This window comes from Ambystoma mexicanum, chromosome 5q (assembly GCF_040938575.1).
Source record: "Ambystoma mexicanum isolate Mex_15411 chromosome 5q, UKY_AmexF1_1, whole genome shotgun sequence".
Classification (NCBI taxonomy): Eukaryota; Metazoa; Chordata; class Amphibia; order Caudata; family Ambystomatidae; genus Ambystoma; species Ambystoma mexicanum.
Genome location: NC_090933.1, coordinates 1,081,753,103 through 1,081,769,110, shown reverse-complemented (window position 1 = coordinate 1,081,769,110; position 16,008 = coordinate 1,081,753,103). Strand labels below are relative to the sequence as shown.

At 42.8% G+C, this 16,008-nt stretch overlaps 1 protein-coding gene across 1 annotated transcript in view; it reads right to left on the bottom strand.

Moving 5' to 3' along the window:
* FER1L6 (fer-1 like family member 6) overlaps nucleotides 1–16,008 on the bottom strand; it is a 1,078,814-nt gene that overhangs the window by 697,432 nt on the left and 365,374 nt on the right. The window contains exon 2 of the mRNA XM_069621590.1: nucleotides 15,548–15,633. Within this exon, the coding sequence (XP_069477691.1) occupies nucleotides 15,548–15,633 (86 nt within the window). The remainder of the gene's footprint in view (nucleotides 1–15,547; nucleotides 15,634–16,008) is intronic.

Below are 16,008 nucleotides of genomic sequence, written 5' to 3'. Positions count from 1 at the left end.
TTAATAATTCATTTGCATAATTGTATTCTTTTCTAACTTCAGTTCAAGAGAATTATCATTTCAGTACCTATTTACAGCATCTATACTGTGTTCTAAATCCATCAGTGTTTTATCAAATAAAATCATGTCTTCTACATAGGCCAACCAAGGGATGACTAGTGACCTTAATTTTGGAGTATAACTATTAACCTTTTCAAATGCAGTATCTAGATTTGTTTAATAGGAAGAGTGCCAAACTGAAACCCAGCTGCAACCCTTTTCTCATTCCTGATCATTTAATCAAACCCTCATTCATATGTCTGTATTTACAAGCATTGACAGCAGCAATAATTCATGTCGGATAGTCTTTCATGCATCTGCATCGTAATCAGCCTTGATTATCATATCAAAGGCACTATACAAGAACATCTATTTTTCGAAACAAATTGATTCTTTTGATAGTTCAAAACAAAACAACAACTCTATGTCACAAGGCCTTTTCCAAAGCTTATTTATATAAAATTAAAAATTAGATATTCATTCATTATTCCTTCAGTCTTTGTAACAAATAGGATGCCCACATTTTTCCCAGAATATCTTGAGAGACAAATAGGGTGATGATTTTATGATTATTCTAGACAACCTGTTTTATCTATGGGAATAATAAGCAAGTTTACCCATGAGTGTGGTGTCTTAGACATTCTAATTCAGTTCTTGAATAATAATGGAACAATACTAGCCCAGGCCACTGGACTCATCCTGAATATCATGGAAACAAGACAATCTGGGCCAGCTATCTTACAGTTTTTCATCTTTCGAATTGCTTCCAAAACGGACAGGCCATGATTGTAAATATTGCATATTAATACCATAGTTGCATTTAATATTTTCCTAAATTCTTCCTTAAGATATGCCACACAGATTGTCTCAGCAATAGGAATAATCTGTCATCCTGTAGCACCCTGATCACCTAGAAACAATCAGTCAAAATTGCCTTGCATCTTTATTCTCAATAATGTTCCGCAATGATCAACAGCGTAAACAAAACAATGACCTTTTTATATGCAATAAGCCTATCCATAGATCTCTGGTAAATACAACATTTTTCCTGAATGTTCTCTTCACTCCATCTTGCATATACTTCATCAAGCACTCTAATATCTCTTCACAAAGTATGCTATTTCTCCCTAGAAAAGGGATCTTTATATTAGGTCACCTAAAATTAATAAACATTGAAGTAGTTGGTATCTTCTTTACCAAGCGTCTCATCTCCTCAGAGAAAGTACAAATAAATCCTTTACACGTTTTCAGTAAGAAAATAGAATAAAATCCTACAATTAAATGTCCATATATTCAAATGAGACTATTTAATTGTATTCGTGGGGGAATTTACTTCTTACTCAAACATATAAAACCATGCCCCATTATTTTGACTCTAATGTGCAAAATTAGGTATTTGTGATCACTCAGACTCGTTGTCTCTAATTCTAAATTGAAAAGTGACACATAAACATAATCTAAAGTAGAAAATGTATTCTGCGTCGACCACGTCGATGAACCTTGGATATCCCCCCTTTGTTCAACCTTTCATCATTGTCATATACCATGCATGCAATAATTCCGCCCACACAGACCTTCTTCATTAAGTTTCTGAGGAAAGAGATCATAGTTTAGAAGGTTCAATAATGGGGTAGACACAATAGGTCCAAATTGCTGCATAGAAATGTCTGGACATCTAGCCTTGAGATCACGCACATCTTCAACATTATGCAGAGAATTATTAAGATACGTGATCAATCACTGGATGTTATCACTTCTCCTCGAGGGAGCCCCTGTCCATGAAGCCAGGGAGGTGAGGCCGCTACCCGATAGTCCCCCTGGGGGTGGTACTCAGCAGGTGGATCTCATGAGGAGGCAAGGCCCCAATGGGATTAGTGACAATATGCAGAGGACATAGTATCCCCATAGCCCAACTAATCCTGATCAGGCTTCCCCTCTAACCCCCCTACAACACCAGCGCTAGTGTTCCTATCTGTTTCCTTAAAACCAGTAAGGTAGGGAGCACTGGGACAAGGAAGAGTCCTACTGACTCACTAGGGGAATTCAAGATCAGTACTGCGATAAGGGGGAGATGCAGAAGCAATTCTAAGTGATCCGGCCGTGGCTGATTTTTGACGCGGCCGGAATGTTCGCAAGAGAAAGGTGCGAACTACCAAAAGTTTGCACCTTTCTCATGCGAACACACTTACATACTACGGGGGCTGCAGGGGTTTCCCTGCAAAACGACTGAAAAATGCTACCACCAAAGGTTCGAACACCAAAAGTTCAAACCTTTGGTGGTAGCATTGCAGGTAAGTAAAAAAGAAAAAAAAAGACTGCGGGGATTGTGGGGGACTACCCCGCAGCACACAACACATGCAAAAAAAAAAAAAAAGAAAATGCAGCTCCCTTTTTTTTTTTTTTTTTTTGCGTGTGTGCTGCTGGGTTTCCCCACAGCCCCCGCAATCTTTTTTTTTCACTTACCTGCAATGCTACCACCAAAGGTTCGAACTTTTGGTGTTCGAACCTTTGGTGGTAGCATTTTTCAGGCCGTTTTGTACGGTCGGACCTTTTTTTCGGTCGATCGTACTAAACCACAGAAGCATAGACAGAACTTCTGTGAATCATACTGAGTGGTCTCGTCATTCTGGACTTCCTATTGGCCAGGATGTGAGAGAAATAGAAGAGGGAAAATCAAACTCGGTGAGAGATCCTCCCTGGAGGAACTGGGATCTGCAGAGACAGTTGTCAGGAGTTAAGCGAAGCAACTACAGACAGGACATTTACCCATCAGCAGAAATGCTTCAGAGAGCATCACCGTAGATGGTCCATGTCTGGAAGCAGGAAACTGAAGCGCCAGCGGGTCGAGAGAGCTTAGGAGCGTGGGCAGCCCAGGATGCGATGCAGGACACTGCTGCAGAGCCATCACAGATCTTGAGCACAGGAAGAGGTCTCTGAACGGGGGTGAGAGACCCAGAAGCAGCCAACAGAGATCAGTGAGCAACCAAAGAAGGGTTGGGAAACCAGGAGACTTGCTGGGAACCCTGAAAGACTATAGTACAGTGGGACACAGGTCAGGGAGACGCATCCAATAGGGAGAATCCTCCAGAACCATCTTCCTTGTGGCTGTCCCTGGCAGCGTGGAAGACCAGGGCTACCCAGATCAAGAACAAGAAAGTGAAGGGGTCTGCGACCCAAGAGTAAGAAGTCAAAGAAGGATGGGACCCAAGAGCAAGATACCAAAGGGGTCTGCGACCCAAGAGAAGAAAGTCAATACTATTGGTGTCTGGGACCCAACAATAGGAATACCTGGCAGGATAGTGAACCAGGTATAACATCAAAAGGGTCATGGACTCAAGTGAGAAAAAGTTAATACAACAGGGGTCGGGGACCTGACAACAAGAATACCTGGCAGGATAGTAAACAGGACACAAACTGTTAAGAACTAGGAAAGGTCAAGAAGAAATTGAGATCCACAACCAATAACAACCCACACCCAAAACCTTTTGAAAGGTCACAGTGCCTGGTAGACTGTGAACACTGCGAACATTGTGGAATAGACCTGGGGAAGAGAGACATACCCCCTGGTGTTTGTGGATATTGAAAAAGGGATCAAGAAAGGGAGTCCTGCCTTTGGCATTGTGAAGATATAAGACTCTTTTGTTCTGTGTGCCTTATTGGAACCTCAACCCAAGAAATCACTTTTTGTTGAGACTTTTGATTTCTATCCCTTAAGAACATTTCATTTTGAATCACCCAGAAGTGAACTTGCGGCTATCTCCCTGAAGAGTTTTTTTGGGTAGGCAGGGACTGGGTGGGAATGCCCATAGGGATTAGCATGGTCATGGGCAATCAATGGGTGGGCAAATAAACAAATAAGGCTGTGTGTACCTCCTCATATACCATTCCTCCCTATCTGTACTCTAATGCAATAGTGTTGTCTTATTGGTGTTACAAGCAACAACTAATAACCCAAACTAAAAAGGAATATATGCAAACTTATATTTTTAAAGTAATTTGCATTGGACCTAACCTCCTTTGTGACTAGGAAAATGGCAATGTGTGGATTGTGTGGGGGATTTGTGAACCACTGTTCATATTTCCCTACATTGTCCCAATCTAGTAAACATACAACATATGATTGGCTTATCAGTTGCTTGCTGTAATGCTTTGCACACAGAGCAATGCCAATTGTCAGCCCACACCTTCATTGTGTGTATTTGGTTGGAATGCTGTGTGCTGCGTAGCAACAATGGTTTGATATCAGGAAGTGATACTCCTTACCTGCTCTTGGGAATAGGAATATGATACTGAATATGGGGATTTGTGTTATTAGTGTCTGATTGCCTTGGTCTTAAAATAGGGATCGATGTTAACCTTTATTTTTGGTTAACAAGGTTTTGCTGACTTGCAACTACACCACATTATTGAATAAAGAAGTACGCCACTGAGACGTTGCCATGAGATAGAGCTGTTATGCAAGCCCTGTGGTTGACTTTGACATTTTCAGACTGATTGCTAGAACCAGGTCTTACATACATCCTCCTCACATCACAAGCACTGACTTAATTCTGGGAAATGTGGTGTTACATACATACCTCCTTGTCTCAACCCAAGCACTGTCTTACTACAGAGAAAAGTGGAGTTGCCTACATACCTCCTCATCTCAATCCAAAACATTGTCGTACTTCTGGGAAATTAGGGGTGTCCTACAAACCCCATCATCCCAACCCAAGCACCGTCATACTTATGGGAAAAGTGGTGTTTCATATATACCTCGTCACCTCAACCGAAGCACTTCTTACTTCTGGAAAATTTGGTGTTTCCCCAATGCGTCATCCTCTCAACACAAGCTCTGTCATTCTGGAGCATATCTCAATACAAGCAGGGTCTTAATTATTGTCAATGTGATGTTTTCTACATGCCTCCTTACCTTAACACAAGTGCTGTCTTCCTTCAGGGAAATGTGGTGTTTTCTACATACCTCATCATCTCAACCCAAGCACTTTCTTAATGCTGGGTAATGTGGCATATCCTGCATACCTCATTATCTCCATGCAGGCAATGCCTTACTTCTGGGAAATGTGTTTCCTACATACCTCCTCATCTCAACTCAAGCATGGTCTTACTACTGTGGGAGGAAATTTGGTATTTCCTGCATACCGCCTTAACTTAACAAAAGCACTATCTTTCTTCTGGGAAATGTGGCATATCCTACATATCTCACCACCCCAACTCAAGCGTTGTCTTCCTCTGGGAAATGTATTGTTTCCTGCATACCTCATTATCTCAGCCAAAGCGCTATCTTACTTCTCTGAAATGTGTTGTTTCATAAATACCTCTTCAACGTAATCAAAACGCTGTTTTACTTCTGGAAAATGTGGTGTTTCCTACATACCTCCTCATCTTTCCTACATAGTCGGTCAAGTGGCACAGTGAGTAGAGCGCTCGCTTTGTCATCCGTGCAGAGCCTGCTGACGTAGGTTCGAATCCCGGCAGGGCCAAACTCAGTCTTTCATCCTTCCGAGGTCGATAAATGAGCACCACACACCGTGGGTAGTAATAAGCAGCGCTCAGATACCTGAGGGTTTGTAGTGCTATATAAATGCCAAATTATTATTATTATTATTATTATTATCTTAACCCAAGCGCTGTCATACTTCTGGGAAATGTGTTCCTACGTACCTCAACATAAGCACTGTCTGCCTTCTGGGAAATGTTCTGTTTCCTACATACCTACATACCTCCTCATCTCAACCCAGGTACTTACTCACTTCTGGGAAATGTGCTGTTTCCACAAAAAACTCAACTTCTCAACCGAAACTCTGTCTTACTTCTGGGAAATGCACTGTTTCCTACATACTCCCTCCTCTGCAGACAAGCACTATCTTAGTGCCAGGAAATGTGGTGTTTCCTGCATAACTACTAATCTCAACACAAGCTCTTTCTTCCATCTGGGAAATGTTTTCTTGCCTAAATACCTCATCATCTCAACCCAAGCACTGTCTTACATCTTGGAAATGCGGTTTTTGTTCATACCTCATCACCTTAGGTCAATCACTGTCTTAGTTCTGCTAAATTTGGTGTTTTCTACATACCTCCTCATCTAAACCACAGCACTGTCTTACTTATAGGAAATGTGGTGTTTCCTACCTACCACATCATCTCAAAACAAGCACTGTCTTCCTTCTGGGAAATGTGGTGTTTTCACATATATCCTCATCTCAACTCAAGCGCTGTCTTGCTTCTGCGAAATCTGGTGTTTCCTATATATCTCCTCATCCCAATGCAAGCACTGTCTTTCTTCTGGGAAATGTAGTGTTTGTTACATACATCCTCCTCACAACATAAGCACTGTCTTACTTCTAGGAAATGTGGTGTTTCCTACATACCTCCTCATTTCAACCCAAGCGCAGTCCTACTTCTGGGAAATGTGGTGTTTCCTACATTCCTCATCATCTCAACCAAAGCACTGTCTTACTTATAGGAAATGTGGTGTTTACTACATACCACATCATCTCAACACAGGCACTGTCTTCCTTCTGGGAAATGTGGGGTGTTTCCCACATACGTCCTAATCTCAGTGCAAGGACTGTTTTGCTTCTGCGCAATGTGGTGTTTCCCACATATCTCCTCATCTCAATGCAAGCACTGTCTTACTTATGGGAAATGTGGTTTTTCATACATGCCTCTTTGTCTCAACCCAAGCACTGTCTTACTGCTTTGAAAAGTGGGGTTGCCTACATGCCTCCTCATCTCAACCCAAAACATTGTCTTACTTCTTGGAAATTAGGTGTTTCCTACAAACCCTATCATCTTAACCCAAGCACTGTCTTACTAATGGGAAAAGTGGTGCTTCATACATACCTCATCACCTGAACCGAAGCACTTCTTACATCTGGGATATTTGGTGTTTCCTAAATTCGTCTTCATCTCAGCACAAGATCTGTCATTCTTCTGGGGAATATGGTGTTTCCTACGCGCCTCCTCATCTCAGTGCAAGCATGGTGTTACTTCTTGGAAATGTGATGTATTCTACATACCTCCTTATCTTAATGAAAGTTCTGTCTTCCTTCTGGGAAATGTGGTGTTTCCTACATACCTCATCATATCAACCCAAGCACTGTCTTACTTCTGGGAAATTGTGTGTTTCCTACATACCTCCTCATCTCAACGCAAGCATGGTCTTACTACTGGGGGGAAATGTGGTATTTCCTGCATACCTCCTTATCTTAACGCAAGTACTGCCTTCCTTCTGGGAAATGTGGCATGTCCTACATACCTCACCATCCCAACTCAAGTGTTGTCTTCCTCTGGGAAATGTAGTGTTTCTTACATGCCTCATGGTCTCAACCCAAGCGCTGTCTTACTTCAGTGAACTGTTTTGTTTCCTACATACCTCTTCAACTTAATCCAAGCACTGTCTTACTTCTGGGAAATGTGGTATTTCCTACATACTTCCTCATCTCAACCCAATTGCTTTCATACTTCTGGGAAATGTTGTGTTCCTACGTACCTCATCACCTCAACCTAAGCATTGTCTTCCTTCTGGTAAATGTAGTGTTTCCTACATACCTCATCCTCTCAAAACAAGTGTTATCTTCCTCTTGGAAATGTAGTGTTTCCTACATACCTCCTCATCTCAACCCAAGTATTTGCTTACTTCTGGGAAATGTGATGTTTCCAAAAAAACTCATCTTCTTACCCAAACACTGTCTTACTTCTGGAAAATGTGGTGTTTCCCACATGCCTCCTCCTCTCCACACAAGCACTGTCTTACTGCCAGGAAATGTGGTGTTCTCTGCATACCAACTCATATCAACACAAGCTCTGTCCTCCTTCTGGGAAATGTCATCTTTTCTACAAACCTCATCATCTCAACCCAAAAACTGCCTTACATCTTACAAATGTGGTTTTCATGCATACCTCCTCATCTTACCCAAGCACTGTTTTAGTACTGGTAAATTTGGTGTTTCCTACATACCTCCTCATCTCAACAGAAGCACTGTCTTACTTATGGGAAATGTGGTGTTTCCTACATCCCACATCATCTCAACACAAGCGCTGTCTTCCTTCTGGGAAATGTGGTGTTTCCCACATATCGCATCATCTCAACTAAAGCACTGTCTTGCTTCTGCGAAATGTGGTGTGTCCCACATATCTCTTTCATCCCAATGCAGGCACTGTCTTTCTTCTGAGAAATTGTGGTGTTTCCTACATACATCCTGCTCACAACACATGCACTGTCTTACTTCTGGGAAATGTGGTGTTTCATACATACCTCCTCATCTCAGACCAAGCTCTGTCTTTCTTCTGGGAAAAGTGCTGTTTCCTACATACCTCATCACCTCAATGCAAGTACTGTCTTACTTCTCGAAAATGGTGTGTTTCCTATATACCTCATCATATCAATCAAGCATGGTCTTACTACTGCAAAATTTGGCATTTCCTATATACCTCCTTATCTTAACGCAAGTGCTGTCTCTGTTCTGTTAAATGTGCACTTTCCTGTATCCATCATCATCTCAACACAGGCATTGTTTTCCTCTAGGAAATGAAGTGTTTCCTACATACCAAATCAGCTCAACCCAAGCAGTTTCTTGCTTCTGGGAAATGTTGTGTTTCCGACAGACCTCTTCATTTTAACCCAAGTGCTGTCTTACTTCTGGTAAATGTGGTGTTTGCTACATACCTCCTCATCTCAACCCAAGTACTGACTTACCTCTGTGAAATGTAGTGTTTCCATCAAACCTCATCTTCTCAACCCAAACACTGTTTTACTTCTTGGAAATGGTGTGTACCTACATACCTCATCACCTCAACAGAAGCACTGTCTTACTTCTAGGAAATATGGTGTTTGATACATACCTCATTACCTCAACCAAAGCACTTCTTACTTCTGGGAAATTTGGTGTTTTCCCAAATACGTCATCATCTCAAGACAAGCTCTGTCATTCTTCTGTAGAATATGGTGTTTCCTAAATACCTCCTCATCTAAATGCAAGCATGGTCTTACTTCTTGGAAATCTGATGTGATCCTTATCTTAACCCAGGCACTGTCTTCCTTCTGGGAAATGTGGTATTTCCTGCATACCTCCTTATCTTAATGAAAACACAGTCTTCCTTCTGGGAAATGTGGTGTGTCCTACATACCTCACCATCTCAACTCAAGCTTTGTATTCCTCTGCGAAATGTAGTGTTTCCTACATACCTCATCATCTCAACCCAAGCGATGATTTACGTCTGGGAAATGTGTTGTTTCCTACATAGCTCTTCAACTTAACCCAAGGACTGTCTTATTTCTGGGAGATTTGGTGTTTTCTACTTACCTCCTCATCACAACCGAAGCTCTGTCTTATTTCTGGGAAATGTTGTGTTCCTACATACGTCATCACCTCAACCGAAGCACTGTCTTACATCGGGGGAATGTTGTGTTTCATGCATACCTCATCCTCTCAAAACAAGTGTTATCTTCCTCTTGGAAATGTAGTGTTTCCTACTTACCTCCTCATCTCAACGCAAGTATTTGCTTACTTCTGGGAAATGTGGTGTTTCATACATACCTCATAACCTCAACTGAAGCACTTCTTATTTCAGGGAAATTTGGTGTTTCCCAAATATGTCATCATCTTAACACAAGCTCTGTCTTTCTTCTGGCAAATATGGTGTGGGCTACGTCCTAATCTCAATGCAAGCATGGTCTTACTTCTTGGAAATGTGATTTTTCCTACATACCTCATTATCTTAACTCAAGCGCTGTCTTCCTATGGGAAATGTACTGTTTCCTACATACCTCCTCATGCCAACCCAAGCACTGTCTTACTTCTGGGAAATGTGGTGTTTCCTACATACCTCATCATCCCATAGTAAGCAATTGTCTTACTTCTGAGAAATGTTGTGTTTCCTACATGCCTCTTCATCTCAACACAAGCACTGTCATCCTGCTGGGAAATGAGGTGTGCTACAAACCCAATCATCTCAACACAAGCGTTGTCTTCCTCTGGAAAATGTGGTGTTTCCTGCATGCCTCCTCATTTTAGCCCAAGTGCTGTCTTATTTCAGGAAAATGTGTGTTTCATACATACCTCTTCATCTCATCCCAGGTACTGACCTACTTCTGGGAAATGTGGTGTTTCCAACAAACCTGATCTTCTCAACCCAAGCACTGTCCTACTTCTGGGAAATGTCATGTTTCCTACATGCCTCCTCCACTCAACGCAAGCACTGTCTTGCTGCTGGTGAATGTGGTGTTTCCTATGTACCTCCTCATCACAATACAAACTTTGACTTTCTGCTGGGAAATGTGTTTTTTCCTACATACCTCATCATCTCATCCCAAACACTGTTTTACATCTTGGAAATGCGGTGTTTCCTACACACCTCCTCATCTTAACCCAAGCAGTGTCTTAGTTCTGGGAAATGTGGTGTTTCCTACATTCCTCCTCATCTCAACCCAAGCACTGCCCTACTTCTGGGAAATGTGGTGCTTCCTACATTCCCCATCAACACAACAAAAGCGCTGTATTCCTTCTGGGAAATGTGGTGTTTCTCACATATGTCCTCATCTCAAATCTGGCACTGTCTTACTTCTCGGAAATGTGGTGTTTCCCACATACCTCCCCATCTTACCCCAAGCACTGTCTTAGTTCTTGGAAATGTGATGTTTGCTGCATACCTCCTCACCTCAACTGAAGCACTGGCTTACTAACAGGAAATGTGGATTTTCCTTCACACCACATCATCTCAACACAACCGCTGTCTTCCTTATGCGAAAGGAGGTGTTCCCACATATCTCCTCATCTCAAGTCAATCACTGTCTTACTTCTGAGAGATGTGTTGTTTCCCACATACCTCCTCATCTCAATGCAAGCACAGGTGTTTGCTACATACCTCCTCATCTCAACTGAAGCACTGGCTTACTAATGGGAAATGTGGTGTTTCCTACATACCACATCATCTCAACACAAGCGCTGTCTTCCTTCTGTGAAAGGTGGTGTTCCCACATATCTCCTCATCTCAGCTCAAGTAGTGTCTTACGTCTGGGAAATGTGTTGTTTCTCACATATCTCCTCATTTCAATGCAAGCACTGTCTTAGTTCTGGGAAATGTGGTGTTTCCTACATACCTCCTCCTCACAATGCAAGCGCTGTCTTACTTCTGGGAAAGGTAGTGTGGCCTACATACCTCCTCAACTCAACCCATGCACTGTCTTAATCCTGGGAAATATGGTGTTTCCCAATTATCTCTTCATCTCAACCCAAGCTCTGTCTTACTTCTGCTAAATTAGGTGTTTCATCCATACCTCATTATCTCAACAAAAGCAATATCTTCCTTCTGGAATATTTAGTGTTTAGCACATACCTCCTCATTTCAACCCAAGAGCTGTCTTTCTTCTTGGAAATGTGGTTTTACCTACATACCACATCATCTCAATGTAAGCACGGTCTTACTTCTAGGAAAAGTCGTTGTTTCGCTACATAGCTCCTCATCTCAACACCAGCACTGTCTTATTTCTGGGAAATGTGATGTTTCCTACATACCTCCTCCTCTCAACACCAGCATTGTCTTACTTCTGGGAAAGTTGGTGTTTACCACATACCTCCTCATCTCAATGCAAGCACTGTATTACTTCCTGGAAATGTGGTGTTCCCACATACCTCCTCATCTCAATGCAAGCACTGTCTTAATACTGGGAAATGTGGTTGTTCCTACTTACCTCCTCAACTCACCCCAAACACTGCCCTAATTCTTGGAAGTGTGTTTCACAAATACCTCATCATCTCACCCCAAGCTCTGTCTTATTTGTGGGAAATGTGGTGGTTCCTGCATACCTCAGCATCTCAACACAAGCAATGTCTTCTTTCTGGGAAATGTGATGTTTCCCACATACCTCCTCATCTCAACCCAAGCGCTGTCTTTCTTTTTGAAAATGTAGTGTTACCTACATACCTCATCATCTCAATTGAACCACTATCTTACTTCTGGGAAAGGTGTTTCGTACATTCCTCCTCATCTGAATGCCAGCATGGTCCCACTTCTGGGAAATGTGGTGTTGCCTATATATGCCATCATCTCAACCCAAGCACTGTCTTACTTCTGGGAAATGTGTTGTTTCCTACTTACCTCATCTTCTCAAACCAAGCACTGTCTTACTTCTGGGAAATGTGGTAAATGACATACCACCTTATCTCAAGGAAAGCACTGTCTTACTTCTGAGAAATGTGTTGTTTCCTACATACCTCACCTTCTCAACACAAGATCTGTCTTCCTTCTGGTAAATGTGGCATTTTTTACATACCTCCTCATCTCAAACCAAGCCCTGTCTTAGTTCTGGGAAATGTGGTGTTCCCTACATACCTCATCAGATCAACCCAAGCACTGTCTTACTTCTGGGAGATGTGGTGTTTCCTAAATACCTCATCGTCGCAACCTAAGTACTGTTTTACTTCTGGAAAATTATTTTTCTGTCTAATGTGAAAGCAATCCTAATTTACAGACTCAAATTCCCTTATAGACCTTTTATCGTTTTTTATATTTCACATTATGGCACGCCGTGTACACGGGAAACGCTGAGCCATACCACAGAGTAATCCCTTGGATGAAGGAACGGCGTTCACATGCCGGGTACACTCTTTTTTCAAAGCAACCTTGGAAAGGGAGGAGGGACCACACTTAGCCCCTTCTCCCTTTTCCGAGGTGGCCTTATTTTATTTTTATTTTTGTCCCATTCATTAGTACGGAGCAACTTTGCCCAATATGGCACCTTGTTGCTCCATACTAATGAAGCAGTACACGAGGTCTAGTGTTGCTAGAACCAGCGCGTACTGCAACAAAACCTTTTCAAACGGCAAAGACATGCCGCTTAAAAAGGTTTCGTAAACCATTAGTGTTCCGGGGCTGCAAACTCGGGAAAACCAGTTTCCGCCTTATGGTAATGCCCCCGGCGCAATGGTTAAGGCTACGCTCGGGCCTGTAACTTGAGGCCCCGGGTGCATTACCATAGGCGGTAATGGCCCGCTGGCTCGGCGGTTATTGCCACAGTCTTCCTCCTTTAGGTGGCATTGTTTTAAATTGTTCCCAATGTAATTGACGCCAACATTTGCTGAAAGTCATTCAACATTTCACTAACTTCAGTTTCAACATTTCTGAGTACTGCCAACAACAACACTTCCATTATTCGTGCCAACATCACAGAGCTCTCCTCAGTGTTATTGTCAATGAGCCTAAGAGTCCCAAAATGGAAGTGATGGCAATTCATAGCCCCAACATAGCTCATACATCACTCACTAATACCAATGTAAAAATGTCAAGCCCCTCAATATTAGTTACTCCAGCAGCCGCATCAAGTCCTCAAGCCCTCAATTGCTTCCGTGTATCCTAGCTCCTGCTTTGCTGCTGTTCTATCTTCCAGGGAATGACAGGAAGAGAGATGGAGCGCACCAAACCTCAACGCCCCTGCTTGTTGCCCCACTCCCATGCATGATACCTCAAGTCATTACAGTGCTTCCTGCAGGTCAGTGATGGGAGTGACTGCTCCAAACACTGACTGAAGGCAGTGTTGGGGCAGTCCTCTGCCATGCCCAGGCACCATAATCCCTGTGCATTGAGAACTATTTTTAGACTGAAGATGTCATATTTCACAAAATCGGCAATCTGCACAATTTTTGCTCGTTCTAAAATAAGAGGAAAGTGTTTTCATCCTGTTTGCAATAAATTAAGATTTCTGGACCTGGCAAACATGGAGTGCATTGATTATGGAACTATTGCAAAAGAGATATGAATCAATCATCCATGTCACTAGTCTCACTCTCCATTTCAAACTCTCGAAACCAACACTAACCACAGATTTAGTGCTACACATAGTTTCTCTCTGTTGCCCACTGATAAAAATGAATAATAGCCTCTGGACTGTGTCTTAACTACCATTGCATTGTGAATGCCATGGGGCCTGATTTATAAAGCTTTTTCCAATGGGGATTTCTCATTCAAAAACTCTTTTGTAAATCAGGCTGAGTGCCTGCCACATTTCTAACCACATTCCACCGAAACTCTCGGAGCAGCAATGTACTTCCTTATGGCTCCTCGGTGTTACGTGACCGCACCCGTGACAGTTTAGAGCTTTACAAATAACAATTTCTCGAGTTTTTGGAGCTCTTAGAAGCATGTCTGAAACAATTGATTTTGCCTCCAAAATAGCGCTGTGTTTATCACTGGTCTTGGGAGGATAGCTCAGCAGCAACGTGCTCGCCTTGGAAGCAAGACGACACGAAGCAACACAGGTTCAATCCCCAGGTCCACTCTTAGAAACCTCTGGGTATTAAGTGCGTTATAAATTACCTATTGTTACATTGGGGAATTCATGTTTACTGCATCCTTCATTATATAATCTGGGGAATCCTGCATCCTTCTTTATATAATCTGGGAATCCTGCATCCTTCATTATATAATCTGGGAATCCTTCATTATATAATCTGGGGAATCCTGCATCCTTCATTATATAATCTGGGAATCCTGCATCCTTCATTACATAATCCGGGAATCCTTCATTATATAATCTGGGGAATCCTGCATCCTTCAATATATAATCTGGGAATCCTTCATTATATAATCTGGGGAATCCTGCATTCTTCATTATATAATCTGGGAATCCTTCATTATATAATCTGGGGAATCCTCCATCCTTCATTATATAATATGGGGAATTGTGCAAAATCATCTGGCTCTATTTTTTGGCCCCGCACTGAAGGTTGTGCAGCTCGGTGTAGATTAAGTTTGGAACAAAACATAGAACTCACCCCCCAATGAGCCCAGCAGACAAAATGGTGCAAAATCGGGGTGCTGCCATTTTTACGAAATGGCATGTTCAATGTGGCCCTTGTTGTTGACAGTGTAAGTGTGAAAACGTAAGTGAGAGCAGCTAGACTCTCAGCCCATGGGCCATGGCGTAGAAAGTTAGACACTGGGCCTCATTCCGAGTAGGGCGATAAGAGTTAACGGTCCCCGGTAACGAGACCGGTGCCGTTAAACCCATACCGCCCTACTACGAGTACCCTTTACGGGTCCTTAGCAGGCATTAAGGACGGGACCCGCAAAGGGACTCCGGGGTCAATAATGGTACCGTACTTTCGGTACCATTATTGCTGCCTTCCCATTGAGCCCTATGGGGGTTCAAAAGTGAATGCGGAATGGCCCTGGTGAATGGGAAATTACCGGTCCCTCCGACCACGGAATGGACCGGTAATTACTCCATTCACCAGGCCGGAGTTTGGACGAGTTTGGAGGCAGCCATGCCGCAAATAGCGGCGTGGTTACCTCCGAACTCGGAATGAGGCCCACTGTCTGGTAATGTCTTCTCCCCTGGTATCATTCGCTACGTTCCATTCTTCTGAAGCAGCCAAGTAATGCCAGGCTCATTTTATGGCTGTAGACCGATACGATAAGGAAGAAAGCTCACATGGTATGCCTTAAATTCACGCTCAGAGCACTGGTGCGCTGTTTATAGCCCGGCTGTGTGTTTAGTAGGCCTTACCTAGTGCGCCTTTGTTTGCAATAGTTACTCCCTTGTCGCCTTTCTGCTTCTTCTTCTTGAGGTGGAGTCCGGAGAACAGCCCCTTCCTGAAAAGAGAGCACACAGGTGTGGTGTAAGGAGGTTGCCTGGCATTATTCGCTGGGTCAATAAGCAATTGATAACATGCATTTGCAAGAGACGCCTTTCCGCACGTGTTCTGGGTGATGGTGACAAATAGCAGGTGTCAGGTGAGCGTCAACTCGGAATTTAGAATGAGTCTAAAGGTCGCCCCTTCACATTGTGCACCATCACCCACTAAGCACGCAGTGCTGTGCACTCACCATGCCCTCGGATGTGTGTCCTCGAAGGCTAGAATCATTCATGTTAGTTTTGAAAAACTCCTCAAATGTGATAGTCTGACAAAATATGACGGAAAATATAAATGTGTCCACGTCTATACACGTATGAATTGAGTAATAAAC